This window comes from Plutella xylostella, chromosome 10 (genome assembly GCF_932276165.1).
Source record: "Plutella xylostella chromosome 10, ilPluXylo3.1, whole genome shotgun sequence".
NCBI lineage: Eukaryota > Metazoa > Arthropoda > Insecta > Lepidoptera > Plutellidae > Plutella > Plutella xylostella.
The window spans coordinates 5,333,904-5,350,184 of NC_063990.1; the positions used below are offsets into that span (position 1 = coordinate 5,333,904).

Below are 16,281 nucleotides of genomic sequence, written 5' to 3' on the forward strand. Positions count from 1 at the left end.
ACCTAATAACACCCCTCTCTTTCAGGAGTTCATGGTCCGCCTGATAATCCGGCGCGGAATGGCGGCAGAGAAGCTGATCCTGGGAGTGCCGCTATTCGGCAGGAGTTATACTCTCTCCCCGGACACCGCGCCGGCGCCGGGAGCTTCCGTTAGCGGGTGGGGGGATGAAGGGAAATATACGCAGACTAAAGGGTTGCTGGCTTTCTTTGAGGTGAATATTTTTTAGTAATCATAATAGCGCTAGGACACAGATTTTTGCAAATTGATGGAAGCAACTATCACTTAATTTGCTGGGCAGAATTTTCGACTTCAGTAACACCAAAATAAAATTTATGTTTTAATCAAATGCTTTAGAGAAAGTTCATTGCTACATTTTGAATATAAATTTCAGATATGTATGATGCTCCAAGACGGCAAAGGATCGAGTAGCATAGATGAAGACGGCAATGCGTACGCGGTATTTGGTGATCAGTGGGTCAGCTATGACTCTCCCATCACAGTCGTAGAAAAGGTAAATATTTACCAATTTTAAAACTCATCTTATTTAATTATACACGTATCTGTTACGTACATGTATGGAGGAGCGAAGGTGTTGCCACTCCTCCATTGAAAAGGGAGGATCCTCCGACCAAGCTGGGCGGTTTAGCTTGGTGGGCAACTGCCCGACGGTTACATGTCGGGATTCTGTATATATACTGAGTAGCTGTAATTCTTAGATACCGCGATGTAGGATTTGGTATTTTTGCTTTCACTCTTCCATGCCATCTGTTGGTCGTCCTTGATATCTCTTTGCTGGATCTATATCTTGACTTCTATGCTTTGCGCGTATTCATTATAGATGTCGCCACATCACTCCCCCCCGAGACCGTAGGTCGATATTCTTCAGTGCTTCTGATACGTCTTGTTCACCAGGCCAGATTGCCGCTAGTCCTCCTTTCAGGACTATCTGCGGTCTTCATTCGCCGTAACCCCACTTCGTCTTCAACCGGGAGAGTTGACGCTCGATCGTACCGGCTTGAAGAGTAGTGCATGGTTAGGCGCGTGGCGATGTCCCCAATCCAGCTCCAACCGGGAGAGTTGACGCTCGATCGTACCGGCTTGAAGTGGACTGCAAGGATCGCTCTGCTACTGACTGTTCCGGTGCGTTGCCCCAATGCTTCTTCGACCAGGAGAGGTGGACCCTGGACCGACGCTGCTACGGCTGGCCGAAGTGCACTGCAAGGTCGCTGCAGTCTGTCTGCTCGAGGGTGTGACCAGGCTCGCGCATTTCCGCTGCAAGCTGGTGGTCACGGTGCCCATGGAATCTGCATGCTGGTTGACTCGGGTGGCTGCTGAAGGATGCTGTGGGGTTGATGGTACTGCTGGACTTCATCTTGTAGCTGCTGGAAGGTCTGCTGATCGTCTGTGAGGTCATCGACATGGTGGGAGATTTTCTGCTGCTGCTGCTCTGCATGGTCATCGTCAGGTCGTGTTCAGGTTGTAGGGGTCACCAATATGGTGGAGCGAAGGTGTTGCCACTCCTCCATTGAAAAGGGAGGATCCTCCGACCAAGCTGGGCGGTTTAGCTTGGTGGGCAACTGCCCGACGGTTACATGTCGGGATTCTGTATATATACTGAGTAGCTGTAATTCTTAGATACCGCGATGTAGGATTTGGTATTTTTGCTTTCACTCTTCCATGCCATCTGTTGGTCGTCCTTGATATCTCTTTGCTGGATCTATATCTTGACTTCTATGCTTTGCGCGTATTCATTATAGATGTCGCCACACATGTATACGTTTGCCAGAAATGCATAGATCAGTGACCTAACTAAGATTATCTAACAATTGTTTACAATTCACAGATGAAATTCGTAATAAGCTCAGGCTTGGGTGGCGCAGCAGCGTACGCCATCGACATGGATGATTTCAGAGGACTCTGCGGGTCTCCCTTCTCGATACTTAGTGCCATCTCTATCAGCTTAAATGGTATGTTACATAAATATGATTCAGTACATTTATCTTAAAATTAATATGAACAAAGAAACTCACCTTTAACATGATGTTTTCTTCCTTAGGAGAAGCAGTACAATCAGATCAATCCTCGCTCAAGATTGGTTCGTGCGAAGCAGACGGAGCATATTTGTCTTCAGACGAAGTGTCCTGCGCTCACTTCCACTTCTGTACCGGAGGGACCAACTATAAGCTGGTGTGTGAAGACGAAAGACTCTATGATCCTTCCACTGGCTTCTGCGGGTATGAAAAAAATACAATCAATTACCAATATTGGTTCAATAATTATGTCGATTTGTATGTTAAAGGTGATATTTTCATTCTTATTTATAGACATCAAGATGTGGCTAAATGTATACCAGGACAAAGCCTACGAATAAGTGTGGATGATGCTACTAGATATTTGACACAAGCATACGATTCAGACTTTGAGGTACGTGTACTTAACTATAAATATTACACAAGTACCTAATTTTTATGTTATATAATGCTTTATCTTAATTGTTTAGTGGAATGGGCAGACGATTAAGGAAATAATGATGAACAATGAACCAGGACGTCTTAAAGATGAATATGGGGAGCTAGATACGAAGAAAAGTAAGTGATGTACTAATTTACCAATAGGCTTACGGTATCCTCCTTCAACTTTATTTTTTCTTCTTCTACTATTTTCAATCTTACTTCACAATCTATGCCAATAATCTTACTATTTATCGCTTTATAGCAAGGAAGAAAAGATCAAATTGTGATGACGATTACGACTGCTCTAATCATCAAGATCTCTTATCCAGAATTATTAATGCCACAGCTATGCTTCGAGACTTTGCCGACGCACACTTTCGCAAGCTTTCTAAACTTCAGGAAGATGACGCAAAATATCACTCACAAAATAAAGAATTGATCACCGATAACACAAAACAAAGTCAGGGTGCCATTATAAATTATGGAATAGAATATAACAAACATCCTCAAATAGCAGCTGATTACTTAAACCAAAACTCCGACAATAGTAATAAAAAGCCAGCACAATATAATCCAGGCGTTATTAAACCTCAAGCAATTCCACAAAAAGATATCTCTCATCAGGCTATTAATATTAAACCTAGTAAAACGGGAAAACCTCCAATCTCTAATGGAAATAAACCAACTACAGTTCATAGTAGTGCCATTAGAGAAGGAGATTCAATTTTGAATTATGGCATCGAATATTATAAACATCCTAATATTGCAGCTGATTACATGAATATTAACAATGATAATATACAATTTTCAACTATAAATAGTAACAGTCAAAATGTACCAAATAAACAAATGGATGAAATTAATTTTCAAACACAAAATAATAAACCGAAACCTATAATTAATAGTGATAAAGTGCAATCTTTCCAAACACTTGTAGATAAACAGAAGGGAGACTCCATCTTAAATTACGGCATTGAATATTATAAACACCCGGATATCGCCGCAGATTATTTTAATCAAAATTCTTATTCTCAAAATGAAAATAAATTCCCACAGCAAGAGGTAGAAACAAAACCCAAACCTACAATTGAAAGTCAAAATACATTAAACAATATTCAAAAACCATTAAATAACCGGCCAGTATTAAAACCACAACAACAAGTGCAAAATAATAATTTAAACATCGATAAACCAAAACCTTCAAGCATTCAAAACAGTATGCTACAAGGAGATTCCATTTTAAATTTTGGCATCGAGTATTACAAACACCCAGAAGTAGCTGCAGATTACTTTAATCTCAATGCATCAACAGGGAATAATGAAAATCAAAATCCAGATGTGATACAAGATTTTATTAGTAATCTAAATCCAGATAGTAATAAAGAATTAGAACCTTTAGTTTTGCCTGACAAACCTATGATAACGGCAAACAACAATATTCAGGTTCCTGTAAAAGATGTAGAAAACCCCAAGCCTCACTATAATAATAATAATGAACTAAGCGGTGATTCTATCTTAAACTATGGGATTGAATACTACAAACATCCAGAAATAGCAGCTGATTATTTTAATCACACATATTCGCCTAATAATAACAATGTTCAATCAGATTTTTCTATAAAACCAAATATTAACATAGAATCAAGTGATCAAAATCCAAATGATTTTACAACTCCTAACGCCCACTTCCAAGGGAATAACCAAAATGACGATTTACTTGAAACGTTAAAGCCTCCACTACCGCCATATTATCCTGAAGATTCAGCTAATTTCCCAAATGTTGAGATAACTAGCTACGACCAAGCACCTTCTTATGTACAGCATGAGGATTCTGTTCAAATAAATAATGATGAAATCCCGCAAATTGAAGATGTCGTCCAACAATCAGAGGTAGATGCTTCCGTTGGTAAGCTTTCTCCCGCTTTTTCCTCTTCTTATATATTATTTTAAGTATCTAGATGATGTAATCTGTTATAATCTTTGTGCTTATCTCCTTATGCACTTCAATTACGTAATTCACTAACTACTTTTTAATAATATCCAGCTAATGATGTTTTTAATATCGCATAGGTCGAGACAACGACAAACGGTTAGTTTGTTACATGACTAGTTGGTCATTCTACAGAAGAGGAGATGGTAAATTTGTACCTGAGCACATTGATAGTAGATTATGTACCCACATCGTGTATGCCTACGCTACTTTGACTCCTGACGAGCTCGTCGCGAAGGAATTTGACCCATGGACCGATATTACCAATAGTAAGTTTCATTCAAATCTTTCAGTGACTTTGATACACCTACTCCTTAGACGTTAATTTAAAAACAAATGCATTTTTTACAGATTTATATGAGCGAGTAACATCCCAAAAGGATGTCAAAGTACTGTTAGGTTTGGGCGGTTGGACTGACTCCGCTGGAGACAAATACTCTCGTTTGGTATCTTCGAGAGCTAACAGGTCCAAATTTATCCAGAGAGCCATAGCATTCCTGAGGAATAACAACTTCAAAGGACTCCATCTTGACTGGAACTACCCAGTTTGCTGGCAGAGTAATTGCAAAAAGGGAGCCGTTTCCGATAAGGCTAACTTTGCTAAGTTTGTTCAGGTAGATATTTATTATTAAAATACTGTTGAAATATTATTATATTGTACTAATTAAAAAAACTCTTTTTATCATATTGTTTATATTTCCAGGAACTTTCAAAGGCTCTACATAATGCTAACATGGAATTGGGTGTCTCACTGTCAGGATACAAAGAAGTGATTGATGCAGCGTATGATTTGCCAGCTATATCAGACGCAGCTGATTTCTTGAGTACGATGACGTATGACTACCATGGCGGTTGGGAACGCACCACAGCCCATCACACTCCACTGACATCTTCAGCACGGGATCCTCTGGGATATTATTCAATTGTAAGATATTTCATGTTTTGAATGGAAAATTACGGGTACTAAACATTTAAAAGATTTGTAATAACATTGATTATTTTTTCAAGGAATACGCGATCAAATCGCTCATCAGTGGAGGAGCTGACCCAAAGAAGATACTTTTAGGGTTATCTTTTTACGGTCAATCATACCGCCTGGCTGACTCTCAGGGATCTAAGGGCGTCGGCGCGGCGGCGGCTGGCCCGGGTGAACCTGGAGAGTTCACGAAACAACCGGGAATGCTTGCTTATTACGAGATCTGTTACCGAGGTAAAGATTTTAATCAGAAAAACTTTGATATAACTGAAGCTTCTGAAGTATAAACGAATAACTAACTTGATTTCTTTGTTCTAAGTGAAAAATCTACGTTGGAAGACTGATCGTCAGGACAAAGCTGGACCTTTCGCTTATTCCGACAGCCAATGGGTCGGTTATGACGACCCACAATCCATCAAAGAAAAGGTGAGCTATTCTAACTTAAACATGGACATGTTTGCCAATTTCTTATTCAGTGGGTCATAGGTCAGACATAAAAAACCTTCATCCCTGTTATTTCCAACATTAACATCAGTTAAACTATTCACAACCCAGGTGGAATGGGCGTTACGTCAAGGCCTAGGCGGAGTGACAGCGTGGGCGATGGACTTGGATGACTTCAACAACCGTTGTTGCAACGAGCCGTCGCCTCTGCTCCGGGCCGCTGGCAGGGCTCTGGGGAAGTCCGTGCCGCCGCCGCCGACGTCCGCGTGCGAGCGACCGCCCCCGCCCGTGACCCCCGCGCCGCCCACCACTACCACTGTTGCTGCTGATGGTGAGTTGTGGGGTCTCCTTGAAAACTGGATTATCTTAGATCATAATCTCAATGCTTGATCGCAAAGGCACAATACAAACAATTGACGTCCGAAACAGGAGAAACATCTAAAAAAATAATGTCCCTTGATCTTCAGCACAAGAGTCAGTGTTTTTTAGCATAAGATCCGGTCGTCATCCATCAGGGTAAGGATATATTATGCGAAAGCTAAACTCACAAGCTCCGTTAGTTTAATCCTAATCTCTCAACCCAGGTTCAATGGGCGGTGCCGCGCCGGGCCACGACCACGGTAGTCACGGCAGCCACGGCGACCACACCTCGACCACGTGGCCGAGCTGGAACCCCGAGCCCAGCACCAGCACCACGCCCAGCACCGCCATGACCTGGTGGCCTCAGGCCAGTACCACCACCACCACGACTACTAAGAGACCGACTACCACTACAACAACCACGACGACTACTCGAAGACCTACCACCACGCGGAAGCCTACTACTTCTGCTGATACTGGTGAGTTATTCATGTTTACAGATTTATTGGCGAGGGCGCTATAAAGGTTGAATAGAGTCACCTGGAGTCCATACCAACCAGTTTTTGATGAAAACAGACTTTAACGTCATCTTTTATAATCGATGTGCCTAAAACAGTATTAAATAACCAATGTGCGCGATATTATGTAGAAAATAATCGTCATTATTATTAACATCTAAAATAATTCTCCTATTTACAGGCATAGAAGGTTCATCATGCCGCGCCGGAGAATACAAAGCGGCGCCTGGTGACTGCGAGTCCTATCTCCAATGCGAGGGCGGACAGTGGAGGAAGAGCCGGTGCGCGCCCGGCCTGCACTGGTCCGCCAAGGAAACCCGCTGCGACTGGCCCAGCTTCGCTAAATGCTCTGGTAATATTAACCTTCTGTTATGTATTTAGTTGGTCGTCAAAGCAACCTATGCAGTGCATTCAGTGTTTTCTTTATAACGACAAAACTGGCTAACTTACCGAAATTATTTGTTAAGAAACTCAAACAATTTGTTGAGTATTTTTCTATTCTGCTTCGAACTCCGACAGTGTACTCTAATTCAAATGTTTTAATCTTCCAGAGAGTTCGACTAGTCAATCAAGTCCAGCAACTAGCACGCTAGCCCCGATGACGTCACGGCCTCCTCCCCCGTCCACCACAACCAGGAAACCTACCACTACAACTACCACCACCACTACTACTACCACGAGAAGGCCTTTCACTACTACCACCACAACGGAATCTGCTGCTGTTGGTTCTGGTAAATTATCACTTTATACAATGTCATTTCTTTTTACTATTATTTAGTTATTTTGAATAATGATATCGATTCTGAAGGCAGAAATTTGAAATTTAGCGATGTCAAAACCTTAATTTCTTTGTTTAAAATTCGACTCCATGATTGTTTCCGTAAATGTCATTTTATGCTAGCAATTTTTTTAGTTTGACAGCGTTAAAATTAGAATTTCTGCCTTCAGAATCAACATCAATATCCGTTTAAATCTTCCAAAGAGATGACTCAAAGTATACTATTAAATTAATATAAGCATATTATCATTACAAACAGATGGAGCGGCAGAAGGCGAACCCTGCAGCGGTCAAGGTCAAGACTACATCGGAGTAGCCAACGACTGCAACGCCTACCTACACTGCGACGGCACTTGGAAGATGCAGAAATGCGCCCCCGGCCTTCATTGGAGCCAAGCTCAGAAGCACTGTGATTGGCCCAAATACGCCAAATGTGAGGGTTCTGAGGCCACTAGCCCCAAGCCTATTCGGCCGCAGAGACCTTCCAGACCTACTACTAGTAAGTATTAATCGTACCTAGTGGGAAAAGGTACGATTTATACATGTGTCCCAAAAGTATTAACCGTTGCTATTGTTATAATTAACAAAAAAGTTATTGCTATTTTAGTACAAAACGACTTCGATGTAAAATTGTTTGAAGGCAATTTATGTGACTGAATTTATTAAGGGTAGGTCATGTTGGAATGAGTTAAAGTAATTAGGTGGTGTGGCCGGGACCGGGAGTGGGAAAACAGACGACGTTGTAAAAGTTAATAAAAAAACGGACTATAGCAACTCCACATTCCCCATAAATGTAGTACCTGGGTAACATACATTCCTGAGTAGTGCAAATGTGTGATATTGTACAAGTGAAACGCTTACACATGCACACAGTGTACACTCACAGTAGCCAAAAAAGGGTCAGATCAGTTTGTCATTAACATTACTTACCTCTAATTACTTGTTATTGATTTAAAAGTTATTATTCAACAAAACCAAACTCGCAAAATTATGATTATGACTATAATTTTTTGCTGATTATGTACTTAATATAATAATATGCTGTTATAATTTTGAAAAATAAAAATAAAAGTCAATAAATGTTTATTTTTTTTAAATAAGGTGTAAAAGACGAAAAATATGTTTTATAAGAGTTTGGTAAGTTTTTTCTTAGCTGTTTTTGCGTCATCCATTTTGCCACAGCTGACCCCACCACCTATTTTACTTTAACTCATTCCAACATGACCTACCCTTAATAAATTCAGTCAGATAAATTTCCGTCTAACAATTTTACATCGAGGTTGTTTTGTAAAATAACAATAACTTTTTTGTTAATTAAAACAATAGCAACGTTTCATACCATTTTGAAAACTGCATTAAATGAGCAATATTTTTAAATAAGGTGCCAGGTTTGCGTGGTGTATTTTTTTTTACAGTATGTAGAGTCAAAGTTGTTTATAAAAAAATACGATTACCTTTTATGACTTTGAAAACCGTGTTTTTTTAAACATACAGCATTACTCTTTTTTTTTTATTGCGATCAATAGCAGTGCTATACAGGGTGATGAAACACCAAACCAATTCTATCTTTCGTCTATTCTACTTTTTTAAATTGTTTGATAAAAAATATTCTCTGAAACTTTCAGGCCCTTCCAACAAGCCAGTAGAAGACGGTGTTTGCCAATCAAGCGACTCACACGCATCTTCGAACGCCTGTGACTCTTACTTGCTTTGCGTCAGCGGCCGGTGGAAGAAACAGAACTGCCCTCCCGGCCTGCACTGGGACGATAGGAGCAAGCGATGCGACTGGGTCGAGTTCGCTATGTGTGATAGTAAGTATTAACGATTGGTGGATAAATATAGCATCTGTACTGTAAGAAAGGAAATGAGTGTCCTAATCCCCTAGACTTGAGGGAAAAAGTCAGTAGGTACTTATTTTATTTATGAGGACTTACGCAAATTTATTGTTACAGTGAAAACAAATCCGACTAAAACACCTCTGACAACGAGACGTCCGTCTATGAGACCAACGACGTCTACCAGAAAGCCTGCAGTGCAAGCCGATAACCCCATGAAACCTGGCATGGTAACTTCATCATTACTTAGTAATCGGATTATTATTAATCAAATTTAATCAACCCATACTTCTTATCTTTGCCCATAATGTGCCCTCACAAAAACTATTCTTCTTTAGAGTTGCCGCACAGGCAGTTACCACGCGCACCCTCGCTGCGACAAATTCCTCGTGTGCGTGAACGGAATGCTGGTGGCCCAGAGCTGTGCCCCAGGCCTGGTATGGAACACCAAGGTTGCCCAATGTGACTTCCCCAGCTCCACCTCTTGTTCCGACAAGAGACTCACCGGAGGCAGCCCTGGCACCATGGAGCAACTTAGTGAGTGGCTTATCTGATGTAATTAATGTATGTACTTAATGCATTGCTCTATCTTACCTCTTTTAATAATAATAATAATAATAATAATAATAAAAACGTTTATTCCGTGCCATCGCACACACACAGAAAAAAAAAAGAAAACATAATGAAAAACAGTAATAAATGAACACAAAGACCTTATGACTAAACAAAAGAAATAAATGTAGTACCTCTTAGTGGTCGGTGATTTTTGCATGTGCTGTGACTGTGAGTTGTGATATTATAGTTGTACTAGCTGTTCCCGCGCGCTTCGCTTCGCCTTAAAAAGTTTTCCCGTGGGAATTCCGGGATAAAAAATAGCCTATGTTCTTTCCCAGGGTCTAGACCGTATATATACCAAATTTCATCCAAATCCGTTCAGTAGTTTTGGCGTGAAAGAGTAACAGACAGACAGACAGACAGACAGACAGACAGACAGACAGACACAGTTACTTTCGCATTTATAATATTAGTTAGGATTGTAGCTTTTATATTGGTAGTATTTACATGCTACATAAATTGTATTGTGCTTGACAATTAATTGTATTTTCTGTAAATAGTTGTACCTAATTGTAATCAAAATAAATTATATTAACATACTCTGACTGTTATTTTATTTTCGTTCTTCTTTCTTTCTATCTAAGACTTCTTCATACTCTCTCTAAAGATGTCTATTTCTATTCCTCTTTTTTAAACATATAACTAAGTTATTTTTGGGATGTGCATGGTGAGTAGTTTGTTTTATTTAACCTTACTTATATTTACTTTGGTAGGCAAAAAATAATAATCATTCCATTTTATAGCAATGTGCGACACCGGTTCATACGCACCTTTTCCTGGAGAATGTACAAGATACAGACACTGTTTGTATGGAAAATATCAAGAGTTCTCTTGCAGTGCCGGTCTTCATTGGAATCAGGTATAAAATACATAATAATTTAATCTTTCAATATTGAATTAACTAGGCAAGCAAATGTAATAACAATTATTTCTCGTTATAGGAAAAGCAAATCTGTGACTGGCCTAAGAATGCCAAGTGTAGAAAGAGGGGCAACACGAAGCCATCATCAGTGAATCAAATATTAAGCCCGCCGTTGAAGCCACAACACGTGCACGAAACCAAACCGGCCGTTGTCAAACCTATAGCCACTACCACGTCCACCACTACCGCTCCATTTGAAGATGAATATCACAACAGTTTATTAAAATGTGAGTATGATATTATATCAAAATGTTTATATATCGAATATTTAAAGCATTATAGGTATTCCGCATACTTCATCTTATGCAACTTACATAGCTATTAAATAAAAGTGGCGCCGAGTGAGAAACCTGTGGTACGCCATCTGATTCCATCAAAAGATTGCAGAAATTAACAATCATCGTCTTTCCCTCAGCTCCGTACAAACTGGTGTGTTACTACACGAACTGGGCGTGGTACCGTCCGGGTCTGGGCCAGTATGGGCCCGAGGACATAGATCCTTCGTTGTGTACTCACATCGTGTACGGGTTCGCAGTTCTAGGGGACGATGGGCTCATCACCGCTCACGACCCTTGGGCCGATAATGATAATCGTAAGTACCAATTGTTAAACTTTGAGCATATGGATAAACTTCGAGGAAGCTAATATAAATAATTAGATGGAAAATGTGCATCTTGTATACTGACTTAACGGGTGAACATTTTCAGGATTCTACGAACGTGTTGTTGAATACAAAAGATACGGCATCAAAGTATCACTTGCATTAGGAGGCTGGAACGATTCAGCTGGAGACAAATACTCCAAGCTGGTAAACAATCCGGAAGCTAGGGAGAAGTTTGTCACTCACGCTCTCGATTTCATACAACAATATGGATTTGATGGGTTGGATCTCGATTGGGAATACCCCAAGTGTTGGCAGGTTGACTGCTCTAAAGGCCCAGATTCAGACAAGGAGGGTTTTGCGTCATTAGTGCGAGAATTGTCAGCCGTATTCAAACCTAAAGGACTTCTGCTATCTTCGGCGGTTTCACCGAACAAGAAAGTGATCGATGCTGGGTACGATGTGCCAGTACTAGCTAAACACTTGGATTGGATCGCCGTGATGACCTACGACTTCCATGGCCAATGGGACAAGAAGACTGGCCACGTCGCTCCACTTTATTATCATCCTGATGATGACACCACTTACTTTAATGCCGTAAGTATCTTACAATTCTTTTTATTTGAATATTATAAAAGGATTTTATAATTTAAAACATTTTGTTTTGTTTCTAGAACTACTCCATGAATTACTGGATGCTGAAGGGAGCTCCAGCATCTAAATTGATAATGGGCATGCCTATGTATGGTCAAACATTTACGCTCGATACTAAAGGGAGAAGAAATGCTACCGGATTGAATGTACCAGCAATTTCTGGTGGTGAAATGGGTGAATATACTCGAGCTAAAGGATTCCTTGCTTATTATGAGGTAAAAACTAAAGATTGATAAAACATATAAAAAACCTATATAATATACACTGCCGGGCAATGAAATAGTTCCACTGATATAACACCAAATTACTCCTAAACGGAAAATGCTAGCTTAATGACGCCTTCTGCAATATTGCAGAATATTTAATTGCGCATCAGAATATTCCCATGTAAAAACTTAAATATTGTTATAAAAATTTAAATTAAATGTTTTTAAAAAAATGGGGTATTTGGCAAATAAAACAAAGTCTGTAATTATGCGTTTATTAGGTGTAAACGTAGTATTTTGATAACTCAGTACTTGGTGTTTCCTCCAAGTGCTCTCAATACAGCTTCTACGCGATAGGGCATGCTGAATACCAGATTCATCAGCATATGCTGAGGAATGTTCTCCCATTCTTTGATGAGCGCGTCTTTCAAGCCACGAAGTGTAATTGGAGGTGGATCTCGGTCTCTCACAGGTCTGTCAAGCTCGTCCCAAGCATGCTTAATGGGATTCAAATCGGGGCTCCTAGCTGGACACTCCATTTTGTGGATTCTTACGTCATGAAGAAACTCTTTTACAACTTAATTAGTGTGCGCCCGTGCATTATCATGCATGAACATGGCATTCTCGCCTATATTGACCAAAAACGGACCAGCATGTTCATTAAGGACCTCATTGATGTATCTCACAGCAGTTTGGTTGCCGTTCTCGATTGGAACTAACGCCGTTCGACCCTCTGCAGAGATTCCCGCCCACACGTGAAAGCTGCCTCCACCGTGTGCCACTTTTTCTTCAAAACATACTTGTGAAAAATGTTCTCCTGGTTGTCGGTATACTCTTTTCCTCCCATCATGATGGTACAGCATGAATTGTGACTCACCTGAGAACATCACTCTGCCCCATTCGTCCTCACCCCATTCTGTATGATCACGGGCGTATCGCAATCGGGCAACTTTATGATGCCGTTCCAGTTTTGGGCCAATTGCTGGCCTGTAAAGCTTTAATCTTCTTTCGGCAAGACGTCTCCTGACTGTCCACTCGCTTATTGGCTCCCTTCGAACTTGTAGAAGTTGTTGTTGAACGGGTACTCCCGTCTGATTTCGATTTCTTAACATGATTTCCGCAATGAATCGATCTTTTCGGACTGTTGTGCACATTGGCTTGCCAGTACCTGGTCTTCTCAGGTTTAATCCAGTCTCCCTAAACCTTTAGATCACTCGTCGTTCAGTAGTATGAGTCACACCCATTGTTCTGGCCGCATTTCTTTGGCTGGTTCCCATTGCCACCATGGCAAGGGCGTACCCAGGTAGGGGCAGGGGGGGGCAGCTGCCCCCCCCTAGAAGATAAAATAAACGTAAATTTTCGTAAACCTAGTTTCCGCTCTCGACGAGAAAATCAGAGCCATCTAGGATTAAAGCATATAATTTGGAGAAAACAACATCTACAGTATACAGGGTGATTGGAAAGTCGATGTATTCCTTCAAATGGGTTATAGTACTTTCGGCTAACCGTGTTATCGGACAAGCAATATTTCGGTTAAGCAACCTTGTCGCCGATCTGTGCTTTTGAGGAACCGCTCTATCGGAGAACAATAATTATTAAACGGTTAGGAGCTCTACAAAATCCAGTTATAAGACATTTAATACCTTAAAATTGGAACCAAATCTTGTTCGTTTATCTACTGAGGTTTGTCCGCCTATGCGGTTGTTTTGGCTATATCTTGGTCATACCTTAATCGATTTTAGATTGAAATATGTCATTTTAAAGCTTATAAATTGACTACGTTTTTAAGTTGTAGTGCCTGAAATTTTTTCAGATAAAATTCTTTTTTAATTAAGCGTTTTTGTTTTTATTTTTTGAAACATTTTCTTAATGTTTCAATTCTTTTGAAGCACTGTGTCTAAATTAAGTTGAATATTGCGAATTTAATTATTATAATTAGTTAACTGATGCAAAACAATCAAAAAAGTATTAATAAAATGGTTAGTTTTTTAAATATTTGGCTTTTAAACATAAATTTTGGCAAAATTATAAAAAAAACTAAAACTTAAATAACTCAGAAATGGTTGACTTTCGGATAATGCATTATGGGGTTCAATCGACTGGAAATGGCTTCGACTATAACCCATTTGAAGGAATACATCGACTTACCAATCACCCTGTATATAAGTGTATAGAGCTTCCACTATGTTATTGTATTTTAGACGTTTCCTTATGTCTGGTAAGTAAAGTTGGTTTTTTCTTTGCAGTCGTCAAATATGTATGGGATTTCTAATGTCAAAAAACCAATAATATAATGGACAGAGTATAGTGCTATGTAGTTACGGACGATAGTAATTTTCCAGTAAATAGAAATAGCATCAATTTATACGATCAATAGCGACATCTTGTATTGAATAGCAACACCACGAAGAACGTTCTATACAACCTATTCAACTTATTCTGAGACAAAATGTAAACAATCTCGATGTGTCTCTTTAATACGGCTGTACCATTTCAAAACCTAGCCTAGTAAGTGCCATGTTTGAAAAAAAACCTACTAAACCTGCTAAATAAAAAAAAATTGCAGAAAAACCATTTCAAAAACCTAGTAAGAGCCATTTATTTATTTTTAATAATATTTATGTATTATTATAGGATATATAGGTATATATTTATTATTAACTATGTAGGTTTTATGTATTATTATACGTAGGTATTTATATATCGTTTATACTTTATATTAATGTAGTTTATAAATATCTCTTGTTTTCACACGATACCCATTTTCTTACTTTCTATTTCCTATCAATTTGGTTGTCTGGAAAAGATTACTTTTAGTAATAAGGCCGCCGATTGTGCTATTTATTTTCTTTTCATGTTTGTAATACTGTTTCTGTTTGTGTGCAATAAAGAGTATTTTATCTTATCTTTATCTTTAAGAGCCACCAACCACTTTAATCTTTACTTTACTCACTATGTTTTAAAATGGTCAATGGCTCATACTAGTTTTTCAAATGGTCAGCAATTTTAAATTTATCTTATCTTTATCTTTAAGAGCCACCAACCACTTTAATCTTTACTTTACTCACTATGTTTTAAAATGGTCAATGGCTCATACTAGTTTTTCAAATGGTCAGCAATTTAATTTATTACACTTTTTTCGAACAAAATATCAAATATTTCACAACCCTCTTTGAACCAATGAGTCCTAGAAAGTTGAATTAAAAGTACCATAATTAATAACATTAACATAACATTACGGTTAATTAAGGAGCATACTTTGAAGGTGATAAAATAAATTTGGGTGAATAACAAACATTTAAAGCCATGTCAAGCCAAGTTTCTGCCGCTTCTTTTAAGCTGACATTCGTTCAGATATGATCATAGTTTTACCAGGGTATTGAAATGAAGGGACAAAATTTTTTTTTGGCTCTCCTGAACATCATGAACTGTCTCATGGTTCTTACTATGTTTTAAAATGGTACAGCCGAATAGTTTTTTTTTTAAGCATAAAAAAATAAACATTATTACCGTAATGTTATGTTAATGTTATTAATTATGGTTCTCATTAGTTCTCTATCACATTTTTAACATCACGATTTTTCGTTTCTATATACCCGACCAAACATCATCTTGAAACAGGTATGAGCTGCCCCCCCCTAGCTGAAATCCTGGGTACGCCCTTGCACCATGGTGATGATTCTCGCACAATCCTCGCGTGATACAGTACAGGCAAGATTTATGGGTACGAGAGCCGTAAGACTTTACAATTTTATAATTCTTTCACAACGACAAAAAAAAGAATGAAATAAAAAGCAAAACTAAAAACGAAGCAAATGTTTTCCTTAATTTTCAAACCCGAAAAATTTCCGTCTTATCTTTTATTACCCATGGCTTCGAAAAAAACACTATTAAAAAGAGTTTGCATGTAAAAATGTTTGCATAATAAA

At 39.1% G+C, this 16,281-nt stretch overlaps 1 protein-coding gene across 1 annotated transcript in view; it reads left to right on the top strand.

Annotated features, from left to right (window-relative positions):
* LOC105382027 (probable chitinase 10) overlaps positions 1–16,281 on the top strand; it is a 28,904-nt gene that overhangs the window by 6,683 nt on the left and 5,940 nt on the right. The window contains exons 11-34 of the mRNA XM_048623717.1: positions 26–211; positions 392–511; positions 1,844–1,967; positions 2,057–2,234; positions 2,325–2,424; positions 2,501–2,588; positions 4,524–4,712; positions 4,795–5,057; positions 5,147–5,368; positions 5,452–5,653; positions 5,739–5,845; positions 5,975–6,194; positions 6,448–6,702; positions 6,923–7,093; positions 7,293–7,472; positions 7,779–8,018; positions 9,145–9,330; positions 9,472–9,584; positions 9,693–9,891; positions 10,713–10,828; positions 10,911–11,118; positions 11,307–11,483; positions 11,599–12,089; positions 12,167–12,361. Coding sequence (XP_048479674.1) covers positions 26–211; positions 392–511; positions 1,844–1,967; positions 2,057–2,234; positions 2,325–2,424; positions 2,501–2,588; positions 4,524–4,712; positions 4,795–5,057; positions 5,147–5,368; positions 5,452–5,653; positions 5,739–5,845; positions 5,975–6,194; positions 6,448–6,702; positions 6,923–7,093; positions 7,293–7,472; positions 7,779–8,018; positions 9,145–9,330; positions 9,472–9,584; positions 9,693–9,891; positions 10,713–10,828; positions 10,911–11,118; positions 11,307–11,483; positions 11,599–12,089; positions 12,167–12,361 — 4,530 coding nt within the window. The remainder of the gene's footprint in view (positions 1–25; positions 212–391; positions 512–1,843; positions 1,968–2,056; positions 2,235–2,324; positions 2,425–2,500; positions 2,589–4,523; positions 4,713–4,794; positions 5,058–5,146; positions 5,369–5,451; positions 5,654–5,738; positions 5,846–5,974; positions 6,195–6,447; positions 6,703–6,922; positions 7,094–7,292; positions 7,473–7,778; positions 8,019–9,144; positions 9,331–9,471; positions 9,585–9,692; positions 9,892–10,712; positions 10,829–10,910; positions 11,119–11,306; positions 11,484–11,598; positions 12,090–12,166; positions 12,362–16,281) is intronic.